Here is a 14,540-nt window from a genome sequence, read left to right as displayed (position 1 = left end):
TTGTCGTCTTTGAACGAGCGGAGAAGGGGGGGTCAGAACACCTCTGTATAACTTATATAAAAATATGCTTTGGGTCCTCATCCTTATAAAAGATCAGAGGGGACCAATGGTGGGATTCAAACAATTTAACAACCGGTTCTCTGCCCTAATGACCATCTGGGTAGGTGGGGCTCGGGGGTCATGTGACTGGGTGGGCGTGGCCAACTCAAGGTCACTCAGGTCGATGGACGCTTCGCCTTAGCTGTTACAATGTAATAAGGGTTAACTGGAGAGGCAGTTTCTGTAAGCAGGTCAATAAAGATTAGGCTAGAAACACCACCAGAATGTTTCCTTCCTGCCTTCCTTACAGGAAGTGGAAAAAAACCAAAAGGAGATTTCTTCCAACAAACGGTTCTCTGAACTACTTAGAAAGTTATCAACCGGTTCTCCCGAATAGGTACAAACTGGCTGAATCCAACCACTGGAGGGGACCCAGAAAATAGCACTCTTAGCTGTAGCTTCTTCTCTTTGGACTTTGAAGATCAATTTATTCCCTATACATTTAGTTTTCTGGGAACAAATCAGTTATTGGCAATGATGCTATGGTTACTAAGTAGTATAGGGGAGAGTTAGGGTTAGGGTTAGGTCCCCCCCCACTGTGTTAGATTTTATTTTATTTTATTTTGCCAATCACCTCCACTAGACCGATTAGATCCCACAGATTAGGCCTCCTCCGAATTCCATCCGCCGGCCAGTGTCGACTGGCGACTACCCGGAGGAGAGCCTTCTCTGTGGCTGCTCCGACCCTCTAGAACGAACTCCCCATGGAGATTCGAACCCTCACCACCCTCCAGGCCTTCCGCAAAGCCCTTAAAACCTGGCTGTTCCGACAGGCCTGGGGCTAAAGAGCTGTTGCCCCCGTCTCGAATGGTATGACTGTTGTGTGTTTTTAAATTATGTATTGTTATGTTTCGTTTTTTATTTTTTATCTGTACCCCCCTTCCCTGATTTGAATTGTGAGCCGCCCTGAGTCCCCTTCGGGGGAAAAGGGCAGCATATAAATATAATCAAATCAAATCAAATCAAATTTTAAGGCAGATATAAAAACAGAGGAAAGTTTTTCCATTCTCTCACTCTAATCTGGGGCCTTCTTCCTAAATAAAACCAAAGCTAGCACAAGTATTTCCACAACTGAATCTGATTGAAATCTCTCTTCAATAGAAAAATAGCACAATTGGGCAAGATGGGTGGGTGATGGTAATGATTAACTAACTTATTTGGTGAGATGGTTGACAGGTCACTTTATTCTGTCTAATACTAGAAGCCTTGCTTTTATTTAACCTTCAACCTGCCCACATTCACCAACCAAATCCCAGAACCCCTAAGAAACAGTATGCACAGTCAGTCCTCTTTTTAAAAAATTGCAAATTAAGTCTATACCGTACTAATTGCTTGGTAGGGCTAATGCTTTCCTGCCACAGATCAAGTATTCTAAATAAAGAGTCTTCAAGTAAATTTCACTATGGTGCCTCGGTAGGGAATCTACAGTTCTCCAAATGTTGCTGAACAGCAGTTCAAACCAACAACTAGGAAGTGGAGTGATATCTGAAGGATTTAGGTTGTTCGCTCCAGCTGAAATACAAGTACTCTTCCTCAACATTTTTTATAAGTCAATGCAGTCATGGAGACTACAATTAATAATAACTCTGTGAAAATGTGACTTTACTTTAGACCAGTGGTAGTCAACCTGGTCCCTACCATCCACTTGTGGGCGTTCCAGCTTTCATGGTGGGCGGTAGGGGTTTTGTCCGATACTGAAGCACTTTCCTTTTTTAAATTTAATTGACTTCCCTACTTTATAAATCACCATCACTGTGGAACCGGTGGGCGGTTAGAAAATTTTATTACTAACAGAGATACAAAAGTGGGCGGTAGGTATAAAAAGGTTGACTAGCCCTGCTTTAGACGATACAAGATAGATGGATGGATGGATGGATGGATGGATGGATGGATGGATGGATGGATGGACGGGTGGGCGGGCGGATGGGCGGATAGATATCAAAGACTGGCAGACAGACAGACAGACAGACAGACAGGGATAACATAGATAAAAGATAGAGAAGAGGATAGATAGATAGATAGATAGATAGATAGATAGATAGATAGATAGATAGATAGATAGATAGATAGATAGATAGATAGATAGGCAGGCAGGCAGGCAGGCAGGCAGGCAGGCAGGCAGGCAGGCAGGCAGGCAGGCAGGCAGGCAGGCAGGCAGGGATAACATAGATAAAAGGTAGATAAGAGGATAGATAGATAGATAGATAGATAGATAGATAGATAGATAGATAGATAGATAGATAGATAGGCAGGCAGGCAGGCAGGCAGGCAGGCAGGCAGGCAGGCAGGCAGGCAGGCAGGCAGGCAGGCAGGCAGGCAGGCAGGCAGGCAGGCAGGGATAACATAGATAAAAGATAGATAAGAGGATAGATAGATAGATAGATAGATAGATAGATAGATAGATAGATAGATAGATAGATAGGCAGGCAGGCAGGCAGGCAGGCAGGCAGGCAGGCAGGCAGGCAGGCAGGCAGGCAGGGATAACATAGATAAAAGATAGATAAGAGGATAGATAGATAGATAGATAGATAGATAGATAGATAGATAGATAGATGATAGATCGATTGATTGATCAATAGATATGGATAAGAGATAACAGATAGATAAGAGGGTAGGTAGGTACCCTCCTAGATAGATAGATAGATAGATAGATAGATAGATAGATAGATAGATAGATAGATAGATGGGCAGGCAGGCAGGCAGGCAGGCAGGGATAACATAGATAAAAGATAGATAAGAGGATAGATAGATAGATAGATAGATAGATAGATAGATAGATAGATAGATAGATAGATAGATAGGCAGGCAGGCAGGCAGGCAGGCAGGCAGGCAGGCAGGCAGGCAGGGATAACATAGATAAAAGGTAGATAAGAGGATAGATAGATAGATAGATAGATAGATAGATAGATAGATAGATAGATAGATAGATAGATAGATAGATAGGCAGGCAGGCAGGCAGGCAGGCAGGCAGGCAGGCAGGCAGGCAGGCAGGCAGGCAGGCAGGCAGGCAGGCAGGCAGGCAGGCAGGCAGGCAGGCAGGCAGGCAGGCAGGCAGGCAGGGATAACATAGATAAAAGATAGATAAGAGGATAGATAGATAGATAGATAGATAGATAGATAGATAGATAGATAGATAGATAGATGATAGATCGATTGATTGATCAATAGATATGGATAAGAGATAACAGATAGATAAGAGGGTAGGTAGGTACCCTCCTAGATAGATAGATAGATAGATAGATAGATAGATAGATAGATAGATAGATAGATAGATAGATAGATAGATAGATAGATGGGCAGGCAGGCAGGCAGGCAGGCAGGCAGGGATAACATAGATAAAAGATAGATAAGAGGATAGATAGATAGATAGATAGATAGATAGATAGATAGATAGATAGATAGATAGATAGATAGATAGGCAGGCAGGCAGGCAGGCAGGCAGGCAGGCAGGCAGGCAGGCAGGCAGGCAGGCAGGCAGGCAGGCAGGCAGGCAGGGATAACATAGATAAAAGATAGATAAGAGGATAGATAGATAGATAGATAGATAGATAGATAGATAGATAGATAGATAGATAGATAGATAGATAGATGATAGATCGATTGATTGATCAATAGATATGGATAAGAGATAACAGATAGATAAGAGGGTAGGTAGGTACCCTCCTAGATAGATAGATAGATAGATAGATAGATAGATAGATAGATAGATAGATAGATAGATAGATAGATAGATAGATAGATGGGCAGGCAGGCAGGCAGGCAGGCAGGGATAACATAGATAAAAGATAGATAAGAGGATAGATAGATAGATAGATAGATAGATAGATAGATAGATAGATAGATAGATAGATAGAGATGGATGGATGGATGGATGGATGGATGGATGGATAGATAGATATCAAAGACTGGCATGCAGGCAGGCAGGCAGGAAGGCAGACAGACAGACATCAAAGACAGGCAGGCAGGGAGACTGACTGACTGACTGACCTTTTTGGGGGGAAAACAGCAGTACGAAATTAGCAAAATAGAGTAAGTTGAGCATAATAAGGTAAGCGTGGGAAAGTGCTTTCAGAATTGCATCCTAGATCCAAAATAATTGTATGTGCATGTTGTCTTTCTTAACGTCTCCCTATATCATTAACACGCTTTTGTTTGTCTTGTTGCTAATCCTCCATCCTGTCCCAGAAGAAGTATCTGCGAGAATAGTCCAAGTAGTAACTGCTGAAGCTGTGGCAGTTCTGAAAAGCGAACAGGAGAAAGAAGCCCCCTTCAAAGATCAGCCAGCGCAATTACCTTTAGGTAAAGAAAATCACCTTAGATGTACGTTTGTGGTGTGTTAGAAAACAAAGTGTTGAATTACAGCTTTCCCGTTTTAAAAAAAATGGTGCAATTGATTTCATTTTTAAGACCTGAGAGCTGACTCGCTTAGAACTATTTTGCAAGAGCCGAGGTGGCACAGTGGTTAGGGTGCAGCACTGCAGGCCACTTCAGCTGACTGCTATCGGCAGTTCGGCGGTTCAAATCTCACCGGCTCAGGGTTGACTCAGCCTTCCATCCTTCCGAGGTGGGTGAAATGAGGACCCAGATTGTTGTTGGGGGCAATATGCTGACTCTGTAAACCGCTTAGAGAGGGCTGAAAGCCCTATGAAGCGGTATATAAGTCTACTGCTATTGCTATTTTGAGGAAAGGTAGAATTGCGTTACAGTCAAATTTTTGATGACTTTTTATATGAATAATACAATCTTCAAAATAGGATGCTTACACTTTAAGTGATTTTTTTCAACTTTCCCAGCAATCAAAATAAGGGGCAATGGATTAAAAAAAAAATTCCAATGGAATTAGTGATTAAAAAGTTAGATTGGAAGTGAGAAATCTAAATGCAGGGCCCTGTTTGCTCATAATGAGCCGAGGTGGCGCAGTGGTTAGGGTGCAGTACTGCAGGCCACTTCAGCTGACTGCTATCTGCAGTTCAGCGGTTCAAATCTCACCGGCTCAGGGTTGACTCAGCCTTCCATCCTTCCGAGGTGGGTGAAATGAGGACCCAGACTGTGGGGGGCGATAGGCTGACTCTGTAAACCACTTAGAGAGGGCTGAAAGCCCTATGAAGCGGTATATAAGTCTAACTGCTATTGCTATATTGCTCATGCAGTTGCTTTGGACCAATATACTGTATCTCACAGGCTTGTAAGGATAAGGCTTGGAGTCTCCCTATGTGATGCCTTGAGTTCCTAAATGGAAAAAGATGGGATATAAATATTTCTGTATGTAAATAAGGTTGTTCAATTATACCTATCCATGCACGTGCATCCATTGATAGGCTGCCAAATTTTAATCAGTTGTCCAAACCTGTGCAGGTTTAAAAGAAAAACTGTTCCTAGAGTTGGGGGCTTGCTATAAATATTAAGAGAAATAGGAAGTAGAAAAGAAATGAAGTAAAATGGGGGTCTGCTTTTACAAAGAAATACATTTTCTGTGAGCAGAAATTCATTTTATGCTGAAATTTAAGAACATGTTTAATCTCTCTGTCTCTCTCTGTCTCTGTCTCTCTCTCTCTCACACACACATACCCGCACACAAGAATAATCATTTGTGAACATAGTATGAATGCTATAACTTTATATATAATAGATTCATTTTCCTATGGATTCAGCTTTAATCTGCTTATCTTACCCATTGCTATATTCATCACAGATCTACAAATGTTGCTAATATTCCTATCTCACAGAAACCATAAATAAGACTAAGACGTTAAAGAATTAATTAATAAGAATAAGACTTTAAAATACATTATTTTAAAGTCCTGTTTAAAGTGGTTTATTCTGTAATGATGTAAACTGGTCAAAGAGATGTTTAAGTTTGCCTGGTTGGTGCCTGGTACCAGAAGAGCGCTGTGGCCAGCTGCTCTTCTGGTCATTGAGTTTCTGGGGCTCTGGCGACCAGCTAGCTGGTGCACTTGCTGGAAACCAGAAGACCAGGTGACAGGGGTGCATGGTGGTCTTCAAGTTTCCGGGGGCCCCGCATGCACATATTCCAGTTTGGGCACTCAATGCTGAAAAGGTTCACCATCACTGGCCTAGGAAATATTACTTGGGTATATTTAGCATTGATTTCTGCTCAAGCCAATCTTTTGCTCCTTGCCACATACAGTATAGAGCTGAGATGGCGCAGTGGTTAGGGTGCAGTACTGCAGGCCACTTCAGCTGACTGTTATCTGCAGTTCAGCGGTTCTAATCTCACCGGCTCAAAGGTTGACTCAGCCTTCCATCCTTCCGAGGTGGGTGAAATGAGGACCCAGACTGTGGGGGCGATGTGCCAACTCTGTAAACCACTTAGAGAGGGCTGAAAGCCCTATGAAGCGGTATATAAGTCTAACTGCTATTGCTATTGCTAGTATGTCATCTACCACCAACATACGATTAATAGGAGGCTAGCATCATGATTTTTACTGCGATTATTAAAAAATTAGCTGATACTTAAGAAATGAAGATGATGCCAGAAAGTTGTTGTTTAAATTGTAATGATGTATGAAAGTAATACATTACAGTACCGGTTTCTCAAATTCACATATGACTTTTAAACGTGATTGGATCCTGCTCTTATAATTTTATGATCAAGTATTGCTTGATTTTTCTTTTCTTTTTAGGTTTGCAAATCAGAGTTTTATTGTCATCTGAGAACTACAAAGTTAATTATCCAAAGAGATGGCATGTCAACCAAGCACCCCCATATCCTCTGCCTCTTTCAGTATATAGCAACATTTATGTATATTTGTACTTGTTTATAAATGCACAAGTTTTAATGTCCCCTCATTTGAATTGAGTGGACTCTTGACTTGTACAACGTTAAAAACTCTTGAGATTCACTTGAACTCATGAGATTCAGTTTATTGGATGCAGGACTGGGAACAATGGCCAGTAGTGTATCTTGGTTTCAGATTAATTAATAGATGTCTTCTCTTTCTATTGTTCAATCATTAGCAGTTGAAGAAACAGCTAACCTGCCTCCTTCTCCACCCCCATCACCTGCGTCAGAGCAGACTGGAACCCTAGAAGAAGGTAAGAATTTCCTTGGGTCGCATTCACAACGTAGGTGCATTTTTAAGAGGAGAAATCCAGGAACCCTGGTGAAAGAGAAAGAGAGGTAGGAAGAAGATTCTTTAAGTCTTAACTTATAGATTGAATGGGTGGGGTTTCAAAAAAACAACTGAAAGAATATAACCATGCAGGCTTAATTTAAATGTGTGTGTGTGTGTGTGTGTGTGTGTGTGTGTGTGTGTATTTTAAAAATATCAATGAATATGAACTATGTACGTTTTCTTTCTATTCTATGAATATTTTAAAATGCCATGCTAGCGTTCGCATTTCAAACAGAAAAAAGTTCCTTAGATCTATTCATACTGATCCTGTGGCGAATAATGTTCTTTAAAATGGGTGTTCTATGCTCTTACTAACAAAATCATTCTTTCAACATCTGAGCCAGGCAAGCTTCATTAAGACACAGGGCATCTAGCGGAAGAGGATGCTAAGGTTCTATTTTAACTATAAGAACGTTTATGTTTCTAGAATTTTTGACAGATGAATTTCAGACTTAAAGTAGGTGAAGTGTTTTTCTAGCCCTTTATTACCAAGTGGCTAAAAATATTCTAGACTGAAATTCTTCCTTTCCAACTTGTTTCAGGTCTATCTTTTAATACAAAACTTGTCTGGTGCACTAAAACTGAAAAACTCATTAGATTTTGAAATATTCTATTTGTTCCGAGTTTATATATAAAGAAGAAACAAACAGAATTCTATTTGCTTTATTGTATTTGCACTTATTCTGTGAAGATATGTTTATAAGGAACATATAGACGCCAGGAGTGTGATAGAGAGATTTCTTCAAATAATATTGCAACTCCTTTTCCCTTTTGTACACCCATAAGCTAATTTATTTCTGCGTGTAAGTCTATGTGTAAGGGCACAAGGAATGGCCTTGCAGTGCAGAAGGAAGAGCCACTAGAAAGGCAACAATTGGATAAGCGGGTCTCGAAGCCAGGTCAAGAAATTAGTTTGAATAAATGTCTCAGAAAGGCCCCTTTGCTAATTCTTAGTAAGATAAAGTGGGGGAAGAGAAGCACAGTCATACTTGCAATATTCAGTTACTATAACTGTTACAATAAAAATAATCCTGACCTATATGGCTCCCTATCTTGTAGGGAGGTCCATTGGAGCAGTCCATTTCTTTTGTAGGTTTAAAATGTGAGATTATGATGAAACTGTGATTTCCATTTCAGCCTTAACGTCTCAAATTGTGGGCTTGCAAACAACCTAGGTGGGGACTACAGGATTTTAAAGAACTGGTTGTGTTTGTGCAAGCACAAGGGGAGTACTCTCGCAACTTGTTCCACGGGACTGGTTGTCTTATCGAAATCATTCTTAGTTACAGAAGCACTGTGATTTCTAGCTGGTTTACTAACAGCTAATGACTTCTGGTATGGGACTAAATCTGAAGACCTCTGAATATCTGTGGAAGTGCATATATTAGGAAGGGTCAGTATTTTTATCCATTAATTAGCATTTGTAGGCTTTCAAAATGGAAAGGGCTTGTTAAGTGGTAAGAAGAAAACTAAAAAATGATTACTTTGCCTGTAATGCTGATGAAATTAGCCTCAGAAAATGCAGTGAAGTTTATTCTAGTAAATCTAGGTTAAGTGGTAAGTGTTTAGTTGTTAGTAAGATTATAATAACTTTTAGTAAGTAGTAGTTTCTTAATTATCTAATCCTAAACCCAATGAAAAACATTAGTTTTATTCATGAATGAGGCACATAACTACAATTATCATTTTTACAGTATCATAAAGTTTGACAATTTTTGCTTTAAGGTATTAAAGAGATTGTAGTCTTACAAATATTCCATTTAAATATGCAGAAAGGCTATTAGAATATATGTAAGATATATGTAAGAAAAAGAAACTGCCCTAAAATATTTTTTTAAACATAGAACATCCAGGCCAAACTTACAAAAAAATTGCTACATTTTCTATTTCCATAAATGCTATTTTTCTCAGGGAATTACAAGATAAATACAGGATGAAATTATCGGTACTGTATAAACATTTTTCAGCCATCTGCATGATTTAAAAGAGATTTCATAACCAATTCTAAGCACTTTTGGACTGAGTTGTTTTGCCTTTTGAAATATGGACACTTGAAATTAAAGTAATTCAAAGAGAGTTATACACTACGGTCACAAACAATAAAGATTTTTGTTAAGATCAGTTTTCCTTAAGACCAAACTTCTTTGAGATTATTTTGAACTATAGCAATAGAAAAGAAGAAATGGATCTTAGCAATTGCTTGTGTTAAAACAGCTTCACACGAAGTGCCAGTTGCCTAAACATATCCCATTCAATTGTTTCCATAATAATCTTTTTACTCCATGCAAGCAATACTCATTTAAAAAAAAATGGAAGTTGAAATAATCATTACATTTATTTTAGAGTCCAGTGTTTCTCAACCTTGGCTACTTGAAGATGTCTGGGCTTCAACTCCCAGAATTCCCCAGCCAGCGAATGCTGGCTGGGGAATTCTGGGAGTTGAAGTCCGGACATCTTCAAGTTGCCAAGGTTGAGAAACACTTAAGACTATGTGGAAATCTGCATTTCAGAAGGTGAACTTGGCAATAGAATACTATAAAATCAGTTATATTAACATAATTATATTAACAACCTACTCTTTATCATTTGTAGAATGTTTATCCATGTTTTAATCACGTTTATTGCTATGATTTTATTTATGTTTATTTTTGTGATTTCATCAGTTATACATTTTAAATCAATAATTTGAATGAATTATATGAAATTAATATGACTAATTTTGCTTCGTTCATATTTCCTTTAACAGAAACTTGTAATTGGATACCTCCATACCTATAGGGATCAATCTATACCTTCATTGTCTTTTTTAAAAAAAGAAACAAGTTTTTAAAAAACCTTCTAAGCAATATCATTATTAGTTCTCTGTATAAGGTAGGATGCGAAATGCGAGTTTTGTCATGTCAAACAATGTTTGATGAGGTAAAGAATTGTTGCATTAGGTAATAATATGCAAATATATCTTTAAATATATTGATTCATATTGACACCGATATTGCTGAAATGGAACTATCGATTGATAGTCATTTAGATTCCTATTATTAATTTATCTTTAAAATGAGGGTGGAAGCTGTTGAATGTTGTTTCAGTTATCACAATTATCTTTCTTGCAGCTCCCAGAAATGGTCCCAAAGAGAGCCAAGTGTGTATTGAATATATTAAATATAACCAGGTTGGAAAAAGACATGTTACTGAATTAGCTAACGTGGAAATGAATGACCTTTTCTCTACTATTATTCCCATGTGCACTTAAATTATTACATAATTTCCATTGGCTCAGTTTCTTATGATAAAATACTATCTAAATTACTCCCTTGGCTCGTAGGAAGCGGCCTTCTTTTTTCTTGACATTTTATGCAGCATGCCAAATGTATTTAACTGTTATTGGTCTGTATTCAGAGGAAACTTCCACTGTGACCCTAAAATTGGCTTTGAAACGTTCTCTTGCTTTTCCACTAATTTAAGTTTGTATAACCCTAGAGCTGATTAATCTCCAGGAGTTTTGAGGCTCTCAAATGCCAAATGTATTTAACTGTAGTTTACTCAGTTTTTTTAAAAAAAATATGAAATATTCCTGGGTTACTGTGACTCAGTAGATCAAGTTGTTCCTAAAGTTCCAACTGGTAATTTGAATTCGTTATTTCTGTTTTTAAAAGTATCTATATCTGTAATAGTGAAAATTCTGCTTCTAGAAATTAAGTACAAAGTAAGAATATTTCTTAGGAACCATGGAGCTACCGGTATAATTCAAATATATTTATTCAGACTGTGGTTGTGTTTTTTTTTTTTGGTTCAAAAGTTTTATTTCTTTTCAAACAAACATTTCATCATTCCTCAATCAGTAAGACATCAAAGTACAATTTTTTGTGTGTCAGAATAGTTCTAGTTAACCACCAAATTCTTGTCTAGCCTAATGTATACCAGACTGTGTTTTAAGATCATCATATCCATTCTCTACCACAAGTTGCAAGAAAGCAGTCTACACATTTATCGTTTCCTTCAATTTTGAATATATATCGAGCCGTTTTCTGAAAATTCAAATTAATAAAAACAAATTCAGCATGAGCACTTTTATTAGAGCTACTAGTACAGGCGGAAGGAAGTCCTGCTGTATATAACAGCAATTGCTTCTTGGTAGCTGTTCCCAAATTTCAGCCAAGTAGATTAAATTGTAGAGTTTGAGTTATGTAAGTGGTTGTTAACGTCCATATAACCAAGGGTGGGTTGCTCTCAGCATTGCTGCTGGTTCGGTGTGCGCAAAAATTTTGTGCACGTGTGCACACTCGCTTCACTCACGTGCTCACCAGAGGCACACTCGCTTCACTCACGTGCTCACCAGAGGCACACTCCACATGCATGCGCGTTTGCTCATAAACAGGTCTGCGCATGTACAAAATGTTAAAAAATGGGGAAAAATTAATGTGTGCAATGAAAATTGTTCTGTCCATGTGCAGAACCGAAAATCAAGATGGCGGCCCCGTAGGAGAACCGGTTTGGGGGCATGGCAGGCCTAGGTCGTTACTTTTAAAGCCCTACATGGTATTGGACCTGGCTACCTGAGAGACCGCCTCCTGCCATTCACCTCCCGACGACCAATAAGATCGCACAGGTTGGGCCTCCTCCGGGTGCCGTCGACCGGACAATGCCGGCTGGCGGCTCCCCGAGGGAGGGCCTTCTCTGTAGCAGCGCCGGCCTTATGGAACGAGCTACCCGCGGAGATCCAGACCCTTACCACTCTCCCGGCCTTCCATAAAGTGACCAAGATCTGGCTGTTCCGGCAGGCCTGGGGCTGTTAATTAATATCCAGCCCCACTTGATTGAATGGATGAGGTATTAATTTTAAACAATTGTATTTTTTTTAAAAAAACATTTTTTAAATGTTTTTACTTTTGCTGTGAGCTGCCCAAAGTCCCAAGGGAGTGGGCGACATACAAATCTTATTAAAGTTGAAAGTTGAAAGTGGGTCACTGCCGGTTCCAGTGACCCAGGCTGCCAAATCACTACCGATTCAGTTGAATTGGGCTGAACTGGTAGGAACCCACCATTGCATATAACTTAGTCCTCACAGTACTAGTGCTGAAAGATAAATTTATTTCCAACAAATAGAGGAAGAAAGCAAGCAATCTTTAGGTGGCGCAGTGGTTAAATGCAGCACTGCAGGCTACTGCTAGATCAGCAGGTCAGCGGTTCAAATCTCACCGGCTCAGGGTTGACTCAGCCTTCCATCCTTCCAAGGTGGGTAAAATGAGGACCCAGATTGTTGGGGGCAATATGCTGACTCTCTGTAAACCGCTTAGAGAGGCCTGAAAGGCCTATGAAGCGGTATATAAGTCTACTGCTATTGCTACTGCTATTGCTATTTAAGATTTGCAAGCCTATTGTAAAAGTGCCACAGACTTTATCTCCCTTAAAAGAAAGGGCTGGAAGCTCCAATGGCTTGAATATGGTACCCAAAGAGGCACCTTCATGGAAAACCATGTTTTATATTTATTCCAGACTCTCACACCTGACATAATGGTTGTTGAAGTCAACATTTATTTTAACTTTGTCACACCATAAAGAACCAAATCTTAATTCGTGATCTTCTAATAGCCTCTCATTCTGAAGGTTCACCCATTCTTTTAACCAGGCCAAACAGCAGGCATCAAAATACAATTTCAAATCTGGTAGGCCCAGGCCCCCTCTATTCTTAGCATCTTGCAGTAGCCTATGTCTAATTCTTGGATTCCCCCCCTCCCCCCTTTGCCATATAAACTTTGAGATATCCTTCTGCCGTTGTTTAAATGGAATATCAGTTGCAACTATTGCTGGTCTCTGAAACAAAAAGAGCGTATTTGGTAAGACATTCATCTTAATTACAGAGATTCTGCCCAATAGAGATAACTGCAATTTATCCCATCTTAGTCAGGTGACCACATCAGGGGGCAACAAAACCTATTAAAACAGGAATAGGAGATATAAAATCACAGTAAAGAAAAATCTGCATTAATACATTCATAGAATTGCATTTCGCCAATATATCCTAAATGTTCTATCTTTTAGATAGTCTTTGATATGAAAGAGGGAATCTTGCTGGTAATATGCATGTTCATTCTTTGAAAGAAATATGTTAACGATTCTGATTGTTTCAATATTTCTTAAATTTTAAAATAGGTGCTTCCATCAGGCCTTGCTTCAGAGTCTAGGTTACAGTCAAATAAGATATTGTATATCTTCACTACAGGGGTGGGTTCCTGCCAGTTCTAACCTCTTCTATAGAAGAGGTTCCACAAATCTACCGTGCTGTTTAGAACCGGTTCCAGCTCCCTCTCCCCGCCCGTCCACACCATGCTTGTTCCACCTGCCGCTCACTGATTGGCTGGCTCACCTATCGCCTGGCCGCCTCTAAGAGTCCTATTTAAACCTTAGAGTCTTAAAGCTGTCAAGTTTGAACACCCCTGGGGTTTTTTTCCTAAAGGGTTAGGGGTGCAAGGCTCTTGTAACTTGATAGCTTTAAGACTTGCACACTTCAATGCCAGAGTTCCTGAGCCAACATGACTGGAGGAGGAATTCTGGGAGTTGAAGTCCCCAAGTCTTAAAGCTGTCAAGTTTGAACACCCCTGGGGTTTTTTTCTTCTAAAGGGTTAGGGGTGCAAGGGTCTTGTAACTTGACAGCTTTAAGACTTGCGTGCTTCAAATGCCAGAGTTTCTGAGCCAACATTTTGGTTGCTAAGCAAGAGCGTTGTTAAGTGAGTTGTCACCACATTTTACAAGTTGGCCACACCCACCCAGTCACATGACTGCAAAGCCACTCCCACTCGATCACATGACTGCAAAGCCACTCCCACTCGGTCACATGGCTGGCAAGCCACTCCCACAAAGCAGGCCACACCTACAGAAGAAGTTCTAAAAAAATTTGAAATCCACCACTGCTTCAGTAGCTGGAATGCCATCTAGATACAATTTTTCTGTGAAACCTCCTATATCTTACCATGGAATCCAGCTGTTAGAAATGTGCTCTGGGGAAAAAAAATCTTCTACAATGTTGTATCATATGAATTGTTCATTACTTTTATTATATTGTGCCAGCCATTTCATAGACTTAACAAATTTAAGGAATGCAATGGTTTCTTACCCACTGAACTTTCGAAGCATTTGTCTGAAGCTTTTCTTGGCCTGCTTGAACTAGAGATTAGAGAGAACAATATCTAGAAATAGTATTTGTAAACTGAGCAGCCCAAGTACAAGGAGACTTGTTAAAACCTTCAAAGCACAACTTGGTAAATGATTCTGAATTCACTGATAAGAAATTCTGCCTGTAGTGAAATT

General features: G+C 39.6%; 1 protein-coding gene across 21 annotated transcripts in view; it reads left to right on the top strand.

Moving 5' to 3' along the window:
• MAP2 (microtubule associated protein 2) overlaps positions 1-14,540 on the top strand; it is a 270,997-nt gene that overhangs the window by 192,684 nt on the left and 63,773 nt on the right. For 14 of the 21 annotated variants that reach the window (XM_087706492.1, XM_087706485.1, XM_087706477.1 and 11 more), the window contains 2 exons: positions 4,285-4,398; positions 7,078-7,155. In XM_087706492.1, the coding sequence (XP_087562618.1) occupies positions 4,285-4,398; positions 7,078-7,155 (192 nt within the window). The remainder of the gene's footprint in view (positions 1-4,284; positions 4,399-7,077; positions 7,156-14,540) is intronic. The other 7 variants (XM_087706602.1, XM_087706615.1, XM_087706561.1 and 4 more) reach the window with 3 other exon arrangements.

The sequence above is a fragment of the Thamnophis sirtalis genome, unplaced genomic scaffold (assembly GCF_051295495.1).
Source record: "Thamnophis sirtalis isolate CommonGarterSnake01/CBP01778 unplaced genomic scaffold, rThaSir2_p1.2 scaffold_1, whole genome shotgun sequence".
In the NCBI taxonomy this organism is placed as follows: Eukaryota; Metazoa; Chordata; class Lepidosauria; order Squamata; family Natricidae; genus Thamnophis; species Thamnophis sirtalis.
The sequence above is the reverse complement of the archived record's forward strand: the minus strand, read 5'-3'. Positions and strand labels throughout refer to the sequence as shown.